The 16172-nt window shown below is 40.1% G+C and overlaps 1 protein-coding gene across 4 annotated transcripts in view; it reads right to left on the bottom strand.

Annotated features, from left to right (window-relative positions):
- kiaa0825 (KIAA0825 ortholog) overlaps positions 1 to 16172 on the bottom strand; it is a 523244-nt gene that overhangs the window by 506530 nt on the left and 542 nt on the right. For 3 of the 4 annotated variants that reach the window (XM_061906241.1, XM_061906244.1, XM_061906243.1), the window contains exon 2: positions 5467 to 5620. In XM_061906241.1, the coding sequence (XP_061762225.1) occupies positions 5467 to 5597 (131 nt within the window). In that variant the 5' untranslated portion in view covers positions 5598 to 5620. Of the gene's footprint in view, positions 1 to 5466; positions 5621 to 15004; positions 15072 to 16172 lie in introns of all 4 variants that reach the window. The other variant, XM_061906242.1, reaches the window with a different exon arrangement.

Raw genomic sequence — 16172 nt, 5'->3', positions numbered from 1 at the left:
GCAGGACCGATAATCAGCATTTCCGTTTTTTTGGCGTTGAGTTGCAAAAAGTTAGCGGACATCCATTGTTTAATTTCATTAAGACACGCCTCCAGCTGACTACAATCCGGCGTGTTGGTCAGCTTTAGGGGCATGTAGAGTTGGGTGTCATCAGCATAACAGTGAAAGCTAATACCGTATTTGCGTATGATGTCACCTAGCGGCAGCATGTAGATGCTGAAGAGTGCAGGGCCAAGGACCGAACCCTGGGGAACTCCACACGTTACCTTAACGTAGTCCGAGGTCACATTGTTATGGGAGACACACTGCATCCTATCAGTAAGATAAGAGTTAAACCAAGACAGGGCTAAGTCTGGCATACCAATTCGTGTTTTGATACGTTCTAATAAAATATTATGATCGACGGTATCGAAAGCAGCGCTAAGATCGAGGAGCAGCAACATAGATGACGCATCAGAATCCATCGTTAGCAATAGATCATTAGTCATTTTTGCGAGGGCTGTCTCCGTGGAGTGATTTGCCCTGAAACCGGATTGAAAGGTTTCACATAGATTGTTAGACGCTAAGTGTTCATTTAACTGCTCCGCAACAATTTTTTCAAGGATTTTTGAAATAAAGGGAAGGTGAGACACCGGTCGGTAATTTACCATGAGGTCAGGATCGAGGTTAGGTCTTTTAAGAAGAGGATGAATAACCGCTTTTTTGAATGCTAGGGGAACAGTGCCCGAGGAGAGTGATAAGTTTATAATATTTAGCACTGATGGACCTAATAATACAAAGAGCTCCTTGATCAGTTTCCCAGGAAGAGGGTCAAGTAAACATGTTGTCTGTTTTATTCCATTTACACGTTGTAACAATTCCTCTAATGTTATTTCCTCAAAACGAGAGAAACTATTTTGGAGGGCAGTATCCGCCGTATATACAATCGTGTCAGTGTTAATAGAACCCCGTTGTAGCTGGGACGCATTGTCTTTAATCTCCTTTCTAATGACTTCAATTTTCTTACTAAAGAATTGCATAAAGTCATCAGCTGAGTGGGTTGAGCTACTGGAAGGGGTCCCTTGTTGGGTTAGCGATGCTACCGTACTAAACAAAAATTTAGGATCGCTTTTATTACGGTGGATGAGATTTGAGTAATATTTAGCTTTAGCTAAGGTAAGCATGCGTTTATAAGTTATTAAACCATCACTCCATGCTTGATGGTGCACCTCAAGTTTAGTCGTGCGCCATTTGCGTTCCAGCTTTCTACATAATAATTTCTGAGCTCTAGTTTCTTCTGTAAACCACGGGGTGCGCTTTTTTGGAGCCTTTTTTAACTTTAGCGGTGCTATGTTATCAATGGTTTCGCGCAGGGCGTCGTTAAAGTTGTTAGTGAGGTTATCAATAGAGCCCACATACTTTGGGAATGGTGCCATTACCGAGGGCAGTAGGTCAGCAAGAGTTGTCGTTGTGGCTGTATTGATGTTGCGGCTGCTATAGCAGTTATTATTATTATTAGTTTGACGAACATGCGTCTGAACCTCGAATTTTATAAGGTAATGATCGGACAATACTTTAGTATACGGGAGTATCGTAACTTTGGAAACGGTGATGCCCCTGACAAGCACTAGGTCTATCGTATTACTGTTGCGATGCGTGGGTTCATTTATTATTTGTGTGAGACCACAGCTATCAATTACAGTCTGGAGTGCTACGCACGGTGGGTCCGATGGGGTATTCATATGGATATTAAAGTCCCCCATTATGATTATATTATCGGCATGTGTCACTAGATCAGCAACGAACTCTGAGAATTCATTGATAAAGTCCGAATAGGGCCCTGGGGGGCGGTAGATAACAGCCAGGTGTAGAGGCAGTGGTGTGACAGACCTCATAGTAAGCACCTCAAACGATTTATATTTATTATTTATGTTAGGACTAAGGTTAAAGTTTTCGTTGTATATTAGTGCGACCCCCCCACCCCTTTTAAGCGGACGGGCAAAATGTGTAAAGTTAGGAGGACATGCCTCATTTAGCGCAAAAAAGTCGTTTGGTTTAAGCCAGGTTTCGCTGAGACCGATGACGTTAAGATTGTTGTCTCTGATAATATCATTAACTAACAACGTTTTAGGAGACAATGATCTTATGTTTAAAAAACCTATATTATAGGTAGTGGGCTGTTTTAGGGAGTTTTTGATCAAATTATCCGTAGTAGCAATATTAATGATGTTGTGTTTATTATGCCCAGTGCATTTAGTATAGTTACGACCATATCTAGGAATTGATACGACAGGAATTTTCCAATTGTTTGTTTGTTGCTTTGATAAACTGCACGCATCATGGTTAGCCACCTCAGTAACGGGGATTTTCTGATTGTTTGATTGTTGCTTTGATAAACTGCACGCATCATTGTTAGCCACCTCAGTAACGGGGATTTTCCGATTGTTTGTTTGTTGCTTTGATAAACTGCACGCATCATAGTTAGCCACCTCAGTAAAACACATGTCCAACTCTGAAACACTCAAAGCAGAAAAAACTTGTTCTAATTTAACTGACTCCTTACCCAGACCAGTAGTCTCGCATTTTCCATCTAAATCCGTCTTCAGGATGGAGGGAAGTGGTGTTCTGTGGGGATTAGCCTTCTGCTTTGTTTTTAGCCCCGCTCGGCATCCGCGTTTCCGATCACACCGCTGGCGTCTGCTCCGTAGACGGCCCCCGCTGCTACTAGACTCCCCTGCTTCACAGGCCGCTGGATGTAGCCGCCGACGTATTCCCATGCTAGTTAGCAGGTTTAGCACGCACGCGTCTATCAGTCCAAAACGGCCCGATATGTCCACATCCAGAAGTGTCTGGCGGTCGTACGTGATCACGGAGTGACCACGATGTGAGCCAGCCATAAAGTGTGTGGAATTGTCCGGTATTTCTGCCAAATGTTCCATCTTTAGCAAGAGCCCCTCGAGAGCGCAGCCCGTCCGGGCGCCGCCATCTTTTGTGTTTCATTGTATCTATTCAACCATATCCAATTGTATTTACAATCCGCAAAGAATGTGAAAATAGGTCTAAACATCACAAAATGCCACAAATGCAGTCAGCATATTGTCTTGTCTATCAGTGGCAATTTCCGTAGATTCTTCGTCACTGTAGTAATGCCTCTGCACTCTGACCAAATTATCAGATCAGTCATACTGGAAACTCGCAAACATTTTTCCCAAAGTAATCGTTGTTGGCTCTCACAAAATCTGCTTGATTAGTGTTATTGTTGATGAGGGAAGTGATCTGAGATTCCTAACTACGTCATGGATCATGTGACTGGTTTTCTCGTTAACTCTCAAAATGGCCTGGGAATCTCAGTGAGATTGATACTATGTTGATCATATCTATTCATTCGCAAACTTTGGAAGTTTTTTGGTGTCATAAATCAGATAAATCGTGATAATCACTTCAACGTAGAGAACTTGTTTTCCGCTATACTGGTACTTCAAATGATAAAATAGCGAGCACAATACAGTACATTTAACGTGATTGCTACATACATACATATACATACATGCATGCATACATACATATGCACCCTCTTGGAATTCTCTCGATGAGCTTCAAAAAAAGGGTTTTCACTTCACACGTGTGCTTGAAGCTCATCGAGAGAATGCCAAACGTGTGCAAAGCAGTATTCAGAGTAAAGGGTGACTTTTTTGAAAACAATTTAATACAAAACATGTTTTTAGTTATTTCATTTTTGTTTTGTTAAGTACATAACACCACATGTGTTCATTCATAGTTTTTTGGCTTCAGTGACAGTCTACTATGCATATAGTCAGGAAAAAAAAGAAAACTCATTGAATGAGAAGATGTGTTCAAACGTTTGGCCTGTACTGTACATAAACAATTAAGTGTGTCGCAAAAATTAAGTGGGTGTGGCTTATATCTAGGTGTTTTAAAGAAAGAACTGAATGTACACCAGAAAGTGATATGCAGTGACGTGCAGTCAGGGGCCACACCTCACCTGCCATCATGGAAAGAAAAAAATTTAAAAAGAAAACAAATAATTACATTGTTATATGTATCCAGTGATTATACTATAAAGTTATTTTCCATTTAACTTCACCAGTTTTAAATTATGTTTTATTCAAAATCGCTTAATTTTCACATTTGCCGTTCAAATACTGAAAATTACTTGCGGTGAGTCACAGCCAGCTGAGCCTCCCGTGGATTGCGCAATGACTTGGCTTACTGCTGTCCGCTGTGCAGTGAGACCGTATTGCTATATGAATTATATTATACATTTCCATTGTTTAGTTAGCTGAGGTATATAATGCACAGTGTATTTTGTCAACAACTGTATGTGTGTAACGTATTTCTTGTGCTGGGCAATCATAAAACTGTTACGAAGACGTACAATGTGAGGCTCCTGTTCTCCGGCCTCCTGGTGGTAGAGGGTGCTAATGATCCCAGAGATCATTCTTGCACTACTCGGCAAGGCTGAAGCCGGTATGTTTTAAAGTTGTCGTTTGCCTGCATATCGTAAAAACAACCGTCCAACATTTTACAACTAATTGTAAACTTATAGGTGCCGACCATCAGGGCCGAGTTGCTACGAAAGAGTGTGTCGCTTTTGAGATATTAAGCCGAGTTGGTAAGTGAATTTGTCTGATAATAGTAGCTACTAGCCGTACCCCTGAATTTTCTATGGGCGGTTAGCATCGGGTTTTAATCCCGTTTCCTCCAATGTTTCTGATCCGATTGAATTTATATTTATGTCGAGTCATTATTTTGGGTACTTAAATATGGTGACTTAGTATTGTGGCGTTTTAAGGCCATCTGCATTTTTATGCTAAAATAGAGACAATGAATAAACACTGCCGCTGGAGCGCGGTTACACCTGTCATAGTGACAACACTGTGTACTGTCGTGTTTGTTATTTTCTATATACATGTAATTATTTAATATTGTTAATGTTAGCAGTATTATCTCTAATAATGATAATAATAAGTGTAATTTATTTATACTAACGTACATGCTACATTAAGTTAAAGTACCAATGATTGTCACTCACACTAGGTGTGGTGAAATGTGTCCTCTGCATTTGACCCATCCCCTTGTTCACCCCCTGGGAGGTGAGGGGAGCAGTGAACAGCAGCGAATCATTTTTGGTGATCTAACCCCCAATTCCAACCCTTGATGCTGAGTGCCAAGCAGGGAACAATGCTGGTATGAGCTTTTAAACATAACTCGTTAACTGCTGCCAATCAAATGGTGAATAAAATACTCTATAGGGTTCATATGTTTATAAATCTGACTGTGATGAAGTCATTGCCTCACCAGCTATGAACATCACCGCACGTCACTGGTGATATGTATAAAGTTTTCATGCTAAGTGACTCACTTTCCAATCGGTAACTTGTTCCTAAGCAAATCCTTCACTCAAAACCATTGAGTTTTATTGTTTTTAAGTGCCACTAATAAAATCATTTCAGCTTCCTGACTGACCTGTTGGCATTGAGTTTGAGTTTCTCTTCAGTGTCTTTGATCAGCTGCTCAAAGTCCAGCTGACTGGGGAGACCAGGAACCACCAGCTCAACAAATGCATGGTCCTCAGGAAAATCCTCTGGCCACTCCATAACTCTGTACCGGGATTGGCGATCTGTAGGGAAGACGGCACCATCGTCAAAAACCTGGCGCGTTCCAGTTCAGAGAACACGGTAATGACAAGGACAGATGTGAGGGCTGTCAGGATTAAATCAACTATGCAGATTGGTGAGACGTGAGAGTGAGGTATCTTCATGGCTGAAACAAAACATTTGCTCAAGTGGTTTGCAATCATTTGAAATGTCCTCAGACAAGAGTCGTATTAGGGATTCCGAAATCAATTGCACCTGAGACAAATGGAAGATTATCACAAAAGTAGTGTCTGTTCTCACAAAATCATTTCCATTGAATTGGATGACCCGTGATTGGAATGCGTTGCCTCCAACCACTTCCTGACACGACAGCCAGGGAAAATAATGAGATGCTCTTCAGTTGAACCTTTCAATAAACAAGTCATCTCCTTATGTCTGTGCCAGGGCTGAGGGGACCACCAACACCCCTGGCTCATCCCAGCGGTGCTTAACGTTGCCGTTAAAAAGCCGGTCCCCCACCTGTGCAGCGTGGCTGAGTCTCGCATCAACATTGTCATCCAGCAGAGTCAAGTGGAAGGTAATGGAGAGTGTCTGTGTCAATTTGGCTTCCTCACACTTCGCCAGGCGCACGCTCCGTCGCCGTGTGCTCTGATTTTAATAATCCCTGTCAAACGCCGTACTGTGTGCCGCTTCCTAGCTGCTGCGCACACTCGATGCCACTCTCCCTGACAGGAAGCTCAACATTCATTTAGCCTGCACAAAGTGAGGCCTGTCCAACTGGACTAATATTATTTCCCCCCACTGACAACCCCACCAGTTACACTTGTCCTTTATTATTTTGCTTTCTCCGTTTCCTTCTACCATCATAGTGCACGGGAGCCTGTGAAGATTTTGAGAAGCAGCTATTGCTTAAAAGGAATATGCTCGCTATGTGGATTAGCACACTAAGCATTGTAATAATGGAAAGAACCAGACAAAGTGTCAGTGTGCCCATTACTGTATAGCAGGGGTGCGCATTACGTCAATCGCGAGCTACCGGTTGATGGCGGAGGGTGTGACAGTCAATCACCAGCCAGGCATTAAAAAGATCTAAAAATTAGCGATCAACAATCTTCACCGAGACGTCATTTTTGTCACTTATTTGACATTCACGGCAACCGAAGGTCTGATCATTATTAAGAAAAAACGACCAACAGGAAGGCGAGAAACACTTTTTACAAACCCCGTTTCCAAATGATTTGGTAAATTGTATTCGATGTACAAACCCCGTTTCCATGAGTTGGGAAATTGTATTAGATGTAAATATAAACGGAATACAATGATTTGCAAATCCTTTTTAACCCATATTCGACTGAATGCACTACAAAGACAAGATATTTTATGTTCAAACTCATAAACTTTATTTTTTTTGCAAATAATAATTAACTTAGAATTTCATGGCTGCAACACACGCCAAAATAGTTGGGAAAGGGCATGTTCACCACTGTGTTACATCACCTTTTCTTTTAACAACATTCAATAAACTTTTGGGAACTGAGGAAACTAATTGTTGAAGCTTTTAAAGTGGAATTCTTTCCCATTCTTGTTTTATGTAGAGCTTCAATCGTTCAACAGTCCGAGGTCTCCGCTGTCGTATTTTACGCTTCATAATGCGCCACACATTTTTGATGGGAGACAGGTCTGGACTGCAGGCGGGCCAGGAAAGTACCCACACTCTTTTTTTACAAAGCCACGCTGTTGTAACATGTGCTGAATGTGGCATGGCATTGTCTTGCTGAAATAAGCAGGGGCGTCCATGAAAAAGGCGGCGCTTAGATGGCAGCATATGTTGTTCCAAAACATGTATGTACCTTTCAGCATTAACGGTGCCTTCACAGATGTGTAAGTTATCCTTGCCTTAGGCACTAATGCACCCCCATACCATCACAGATGCTGGCTTTTGAACTTTGCGTCGATAACAGTCTGGATGGTTCGCTTCCCCCTTGGTTCGGATGACACGATCTTGAATATATTTCCAAAAACAATTTGAAATGTGGACTCGTCAGACCACAGAACACTTTTCCACTTTGCATCAGTCCATCTTAGATGATCTCAGGCCCAGAGAAGCCGGCGGCGTTTCTGGATGTTGTTGATCAATGGCTTTCGCTTTGCATAGTAGAGCTTTATCTTGCACTTACAGATGTAGCGACGAACTGTATTGAGTGATAGTGGTTTTCTGAAGTGTTCCTGAGCCCATGTGGCGATATCCTTTAGAGATTTATGTCGGTTTTTGATACAGTGCCGTCTGAGGGATCGAAGGTCACGGTCATTCAATGTTGGTTTCCGGCCATGCCGCTTATGTGGAGTGATGTCTCCAGATTCTCTGAACCTTTTGATGATATTATGGACCGTAGATGTTGAAATCCCTAAATTTCTTGCAATTGCACTTTGAGAAATGTTGTTCTTAAACTGTTTGACTATTTGCTCATGCAGTTGTGGTCAAAGGGGTGTACCTTGCCCCATCCTTTCTTGTGAAAGACTGAGCATTTTTTGGGAAGCTGTTTTATACCCAATCATGGCATCCCCCCTTTTCCCAATTAGCTTGCACACCTGGGATGTTCCAAATAAGTGTTTGATGAGCATTCCTCAACTTTATCAGTATTTATTGCCACCTTTCCCAACTTCTTTGTCACGTGTTGCTGGCATCAGATTCTAAAGTTAATGATTATTTGCAAAAAAAAAATGTTTATTAGTTTGAACATCAAATATGTTGTCTTTGTAGCATATTCAACTGAATATGGGATGAAAATGATTTGCAAATCATTGTATTCCGTTTATATTTAAATCTAACACAATTTCCCAACCCATATGGTTTGTATTTCAACAGACTCTCGGGGAGTACATCCCGTCAAAACTCTAAAGACTGACTGCACAGTTCCTGTCTTTACAATAAAAGCGCTGCTTCATCCTGCCTGCGCTAGTAAGATACGGAGTTTGCCGCCAATGCATTTCTTGTAAAGTGCATAAAAAGGCGTATGGAAGCTGGACAAATAAGATGCCAAAAAGCAACCACATTCATGTGGTATTGGACAAAAAGGAGGAGTTTTTTTCTCCTGTATTTGAAAATGTGGACGTTATCATCACTACTGTCTGATTCCAATCAATGCAAGTCATCAGAATCAGGTAATACACCAACTTATATTCGTGTCTGCATAAAAGAAAGGACTCTATATGTGTTAAACATGCTTGTATTATCATTAAACACCTTCAACTTGTTGACAAAAACATCTCTTTCATAAATAAATATATATAAATGATTTATATGAATGAGGTAGATTCCCTCGACTTGGTCAATTGAAAAGTAGCTCGCCTGCAGAAAAAGTGTGGGCAAACCTGCTGTATATCAACTGTTTGTGTGTGTGTGTGTGTGTGTGTGTGTGTGTGTGTGTTACAGGGTCCACATGCGCACATGTTCATTTGTGTTTTTTCACTGTGTGGGCAAAAGTATTGGGACACATTTGTGAGGTCAGAAATCCAAAAATGTTGGAACTGCTCCAGTGAGCCTGCTGACTGGGGTTGGTATCCGATTGCAACCAGGACCAACATTACGATTTTGCCGGAACCGTTCTAATTTTTTTAAATTTTGATTGCAAGCTCTGATGCCAGACTGGAAGAAATATCCGACAGACAACAACTACCAACGAAGAAGAAATAGCCATCACCAACATGGAATAAATAACCACCCCCAACATGAAATAAATAGCCGTCAATAACATTGACAAAAAAAAGACTCCACCAACAAAGAAAAAAAAGTTGTCACCAAGGAAGAAGATTTAACAATCCATCCATGCTTTTTCTACCGCTTGTCCCTTTCGGGATGTATCCACCATCAAAATACCACATACATACAACCAAATGGTCACAATAAACCAAACTCACATTATTACACGAACGAACTGAGACACTACTTCCTTACAAGGCAACACATAAACCAAAAGGCAAAAATACTTAAGTTACCAAAATACCAATAACACCTGCATTGTTCTACTCACTAATTGTAATTTGTTTTGTTGTTTTTTTTGCTTGGATTTTTCTGTCTTATTTTTTTCTAATCCATAATTTTTATGCATTTCATACTGTATCACTTTTGGTGTACTTGTGTCATATTATTATTATTAGTATTAATAATAATAATACCCCCCCCCCCCCCTACCCCAAAAATTGAGAAACGGTAGAAAATGGACGAATGGATGGACTTTTTGGGGTTTTATACAGTATTGCTTTTTTGTACTTGTGTAATATTATTGATAACAATAACAATAATAATAATAATAATAATAATAACAACAACACCCCCGCGTCCCTGAAACGGACATCCGGTAGAAAATGAATGGATTGATAATAAAACAAAAAAACAGCTGCCACGAACCAACGAAGAAGACGCAACGGGTTTAATGACTAACAACAATAAACAGTCTTCAGAAAAGCTCAAAACGTGTCTATTAACTTTGTTTTTAAAAAAATGGCTGTTATATTGTGCAAAAAGGAGAGTACATGACAAATATGTGTTGTAGTATAACAACGATGCTTCCGGCAAGTAAAATACTATCTTCAATAGAACCTACACAATGCAACTATATTGGGTGAATGTGTAAAGGTGGGTGTTATTTCATGTAGAGAGAGCTTTTCTTATGTTAGAAAACATATTTAGATGGTTCTAAACTGTTTCAACTATGAAAGTATATAATTAATATGAGGCATATTTACCACCGACCCAATTCCCCGTCATAAACAAAGGGGTAGTTGTTTAAAATCAAAGCGGAATTTCCGAAAGAGCACTTTATGGATGTTAAGTTATGCAAGTGTACCTAATGAAGTGTCCTGGCAGTGTGAGCACAGCACACAGGTTCTCATTAGTACAAAACGTGCAAACATCCAACCTTCATCTTTGTGTCATTAGTCTTTTTTTACAAAGCAGATGTTGGAGGTGCCCCAGTGTGTCTCCCCAGTGCTGCTACTGGGACAGCTGGAGCAGACACTTGTCTGCCTGATACATCAACCCAACAGCTATTAGAGCAAAGAAAACACACACACACACACACACACACACACACACACACACACACACACACACACACACATAGACACACACACCAATACCATCATCATCATCATCCAATCTCTCTTGCCGCTGCTTGTCTGCCACAGACTAACACACCATTTGCGGGGACAAGTTCGTACTGAAATATTTAGCAGCACATCCCCCAGGCCACCACTTTAAAGCCACTTAGAGCATATTGAGCAAAAGCCAACATTATTTTTAAAAGGTGCATCTAATGGTTTTGCAAAGGCAACACTTTATTAAACAGGTGGATAGTTGAGCATCATAATACTACTTACAACTATGTCATGCATGTTTGCCAGTGGGGGGTGAATGGTTTCATATTCACTGTTTCACCCATGAAGAGCATCTACTGAGAAGATATTACATCAATAGAACTTTGCGCTAAAGTATTGGTCACTTTTCTCTACACACGAGGGAAATATTATCCATTGACACCGAGGGATGGGCGATACGGCCAAAATCTATAATGCGACACACATTATATTACCTTGACTCACATATGAACTTGAAGTGCCATCCGATTCCTAACCCGTAGGGTTCAATATGATGTCGGTCCACCTTTTGCAGCTATTACAGCTTCAACTCATCTGGGAAGGCTGTCCACAAGGTTGAGCAGTGTGTTTATAGGAATGTTCCACCATTCCTCCAAAAACGCATTGGTGAGGTTACGCACTGATGTTGGTCGAGAAGTCATGGCTCTCAGACTCCGTGCTAATTGCTTGCTTGCTTTGTGCACTGGTGCACAGTCATGTTGGAGGAGGAAGGGGCCCGCTCCAAACTGGGAGCATGGTGTCCAAAATGTGTTGGTATCCTGGAGCATTCAACATTCCTTTCACTGGAAATAAGAGGCCAAGCCCAATTCCTGAAAAACAACCCCTACACCATAATTCCTATTTCGCCCAATTTCACACAAGCAGTCCGAAATGTACCGTTCTCTTGGTAACCTCCAAACCCAGACTGGTCCATCGGATTGCCAGATGGAAAAGCGTGATTCATCACTCCAGAGAACATGTTGGGAGAGTGGCCGTGCCAGTAGTATGAAAGTTACTGGTTCAATCCCCACCTTCTACCATCGTAGTCACGTCCATTGTGTCCTGAGCAAGACACTTCACCCGTGCCCCTGATGGGTCCTGGTTAGCGCTTTGCATGGCATCTCCCACCATCAGTGTGTGAATGTGTGTGTGAATGGGTGAATGTGGAAATACTATCAAAGCGCTTTGGGCTCCTTAAAAAGGGATAGAAAAGCGCTATGCAAGTTCAACCATTTACCATTTTAACCAACGCCTTGCATTGGACTTGATGATGTATGACTTAGATGCAGCTGCTCGGCCATGGAAACCCATTCCATGAAGCTCTTTGTGTATTGTACGTGGGCTAATTGGAAGGTGACCTGAAGTTTGGAGCTCTTTAGCAACTGACTGTGCAGGAAGTCGGCGACCTCTTTGCACTATGCCCTTCAACATCTGCCGATCCCTCTCTGTCAGTTTATGTGGCCTACCACGTCGTGGCTGAGTTGCTGTTGTTTCCTAACGCTTCCATTTTCTTATAATAAAGCAGACAGTGGACTTCGGAGTATTTAAGAGCGAGAAAATTTCACGACTTGATTTGTTGCACAGGTGGCATCCTATGACAGTTCCATGCTGGAAATCACTGAGCTCCTGAGAGCGGCCCATTCTTTCCCAAATGTTTGTAGAAACAGTCTCCATGCCTAAGTGCTCGATTTTATACACCTGTCGCCAGGCCAAGTGATTAGGACACCTGATTCTGATCATTTGGATGGGTGGCCAAATACTTTTGGCAATATAGTGTATATTGCAGCTTTCTTTTGTAATAAGTTAGTTGCTGATGTATGCGGTAAGATATTGTGTAATTTATTGTTTTATTTTTTTCCAAACTATGAAATATCTACTTGCTAATTCATTATTAATGTCTGGTAACTTCATATTGTGACATGAATCTATCTACACTTCTGTTAACACGTAAAAAGCACTTATTCTTCTGTTGTTTCAATACTTTATTAGTTTGGAGCAAAACTACAAATTAGGGTATCAGGGAAGTATTGGCCATACCAATGCTGATATTAATTGGTAAAATGCTCATTATGATTGAATGATTAATATTTTAGCACAATTATAATCAGGCAAAAAAACAGGATAGGGGTGTAACGATATCAATGAACTAGTTAAATTATATCCTACTACTGATGTTCATTTAAATCATTAGGTTTTGACCCCCTAAATTCCTTTTTTGTCCTGAAACCTATTTGCTGAGTTTTAAAAACAATAAGAAAAACGGCAATAGAGTTTGGACTAATGAAAAATATTGGTCAAATCACTGTAGTATCGACCATATACAAATACTATACTTAGTATCATTGCTGTCTATATTCAAGGTGTCCAACTTAGTGTTTAGCATGGCTAACCTAGCCTCATAAGGTATGTAGTGGATTCACACTTCTCTGTGAGCGCTTTGAGTATCTAACAATAGAAAAAGCGCGATATAAATCTAATCAATTATTATTATTATTATTATAAAGTGATAAATATACTTGTAAGAAAATTACTTTATTTGTGGGCATAGACGCTAGGGTTGCTAATTTAGAAAACACCTTTGCACTGTAGAGGGACGTTAGCTGCAAGCAAATATGTTACAGTGTGTTGAGGGATGTGTTCTCTAGTCGTTGTCAAACTTGCTGGACACATTTACAATGTGTCGTCAACTTGCATTATCACGATATAGCAGGCAGATTTATATAATTTATAATCGTATAGCGTCGATATAGCACAACTCTCTTCACTGCCAAAAATCGGCATTAAAATCCTCAATATTCAACTGGATTATACGGAACCACTAATTTAAAGCAGTTTAGAACAATTGCAAAAACAATGTGTGAGATGTACACGCTACAACAATTGTTCACTAGTTTAAAAAAAAAAAAAAAAAACGGCAAATGCTAACATACCAATATATTTCTGCAAAAATCTGTGGCATATACTATATACTATTATAACCTATTAACTAGGGTATATAGATTTTTTTGTGTGCAAAATAAATATAAAAACTGCTACATGAGAAGTATTACAGGTAATCGTGTTTTTTTTCTCCAAAAAATATCCTAACATGACACGGTTACTCATGTGGCTTTTGATTAATAATTGCACTAAATAATTATTAAAACAAATGACATTGGAATTACTGTTATACAATTATACAAATTACTGTATTATGTCATTAAGACGTAACTTTATGTTTCAGTTCAGTTTCAGTTTATTTGGAACATGCATACGATACAATGTAACGCATCACACAATTTCAGTTGTTTCCTTACAGCATGTCCGAAAAGGAGTAGGAAGAAGCAGAGCTTATTTAATCCTACCCATTTTCATACCATAGCAATTTTATTCCATTTCCTTGTCTCTGTAACAGAACAGTGAACAAATAAATAACAAATACATAATATACCATCGTAAGCAAACAAATATTAAAAAAATACATAATCTTTGTCTTAATGAATAAAAAGTAAACCAAAAAAACGGTTCAAGATGTTCATCATAATTCTTGGTCTGTGTACTTTGTGAACACTTGTAGTTTGAACAGTCTCTTAAACGGAATCATGTCGGTGATTTGTTTGATTTATTTGGTTAATCTATTCCATAATTTTATTTCATTCATCCATCCATCTATTTTCTACAGCTTGTCCCGTTCGGGGCTGCGGGGGGTGCTGGAGCCTATCTCAGCTGCATTCGGGCGGTAGGCGGGGTACACCCTGGACAATTCCCCACTTCATCACGGGGCCAACTACACATACAGATATGCTAAAGGTTTTAAAGGCCTACTGAAATGAGATGTTCTTATTTAAATGGGAATAGCAGGTCCATTCTATGTGTCATACTTGATCATTTCGCGATATTGCCATATTTTGCTGAAAGGATGTAGTAGAGAACATCCACGATAAAGTTTGCAACTGGAGAAAAGCCCTGCCTCTACCGGATGTCGCAGACGATGATGTCACATGTTGATGGCTCCTCATATATTCACATTGATTTTAATGGGAGCCTCCAACAAAAACAGCTATTCCGACCGAGAAAACGACAATTTCCCCATTACTCTGAGCGAGGATGAAAGATTTGTGTTTGAGGATATTGATAGCGACGGACTAGAAAAAAAACAAAAACAAAACGTGATTACAATCGCGTTGCATTGAGACGGATTCGTATGTTTTTAGAGACATTTACTAGGATAATACTGGGAAATCCCTTATCTTTCTATTGTGTTGCTAGTGTTTTAGTGAGTTTAACAGTACCTGATAGTCGGAAGTGTACGTCCACGGCCGGGTGTTGACGCGCAGTGTCTCGGGAAGTCGACGGCAGCTGTACGGGAGGCAGAAGCTCAGCTGATATCCGGTAAGTGGTGACTTTTGAACCACAATTTTCTCACTGAAACCTGCTGGTTGACATGTAGTCGGGATCCATGTCCGCTCTGATCCATAGGAAAGTTTCACTTCCGTGAATTTTAAACAAGGAATCACTGTGTGTTTGTGTGGTTAAAGGCTAAAGCTTCCCAACTCCGTCTTTCTACTTTGACTTCTCCAATATTAATTGAACAAATTGCAAAAGATTCAGCAACACAGATCTCCAAAATACTGTGTAATTATGCCGTTAAAGCAGACGACTTTTAGTTGTGTGTGTGCGCAGCGCTCATATTCATAACAGCCTGTGACGTCACACGTACACGTCATCATTACGCAACGTTTTCAAGAAAAAAGTCCTGGGAAATTTTAAATTGCAATTTAGTATACTAAAAAGGCCGTATTGGCATGTGTTGCAATGGTCATATTTCGTCATTGAAATATAAACTATCAGACTGCGTGGTGGGTGGTAGTGGGTTTCAGTAGGCCTTTAAGTGTTGTGCGTGCATACAAATGTTTTAAATTAGATCTTCATATAAGGTTATATTTCCCCTCTTTTGTTGAAAAGAATTGTTGTACATTTTTGGCTAGCAGGTTTTAAGTTATAAAAATGAAGGTAGGCAAAATGTACAAATAAAGTGAGACACAATTAGTGGCTGAAAATTAATATGACTGACATTAAAATTTTTGACTCGGAAATGTTCAAAATCTATTACAATACATTGTTGTGTTAGGATTAGAGACACCTTGTCTGGCGGCTCTTGTATGTTAATGTTGTAAGCACAATACCAATGGCGCGCAATTTGCAAAATGTGCAACCGCATTTTGCAAATTTAATGTCAAATCAAATCAAACGTTGATTGGATTCATCACTATGCAGTGTACATCCACGACAGAACTACTGACCAAACTACTACCACAACTTGGTTTACTATTTATAAAATATAATAATGTAGGGTTACCTGGAACTTGAAATAGGCCACCCGGCCTGAATCCACACTTGGTAGTAGTTTAGTCAGTAGTTCAGTCGTGGATGTACACTGTATAATGATGAATCCAATAA

This window comes from Nerophis ophidion, linkage group LG07 (genome assembly GCF_033978795.1).
Source record: "Nerophis ophidion isolate RoL-2023_Sa linkage group LG07, RoL_Noph_v1.0, whole genome shotgun sequence".
Classification (NCBI taxonomy): Eukaryota; Metazoa; Chordata; class Actinopteri; order Syngnathiformes; family Syngnathidae; genus Nerophis; species Nerophis ophidion.
Note: the sequence above shows the minus strand (reverse complement) of the source record. Positions and strands in the feature narration are given on the sequence as shown.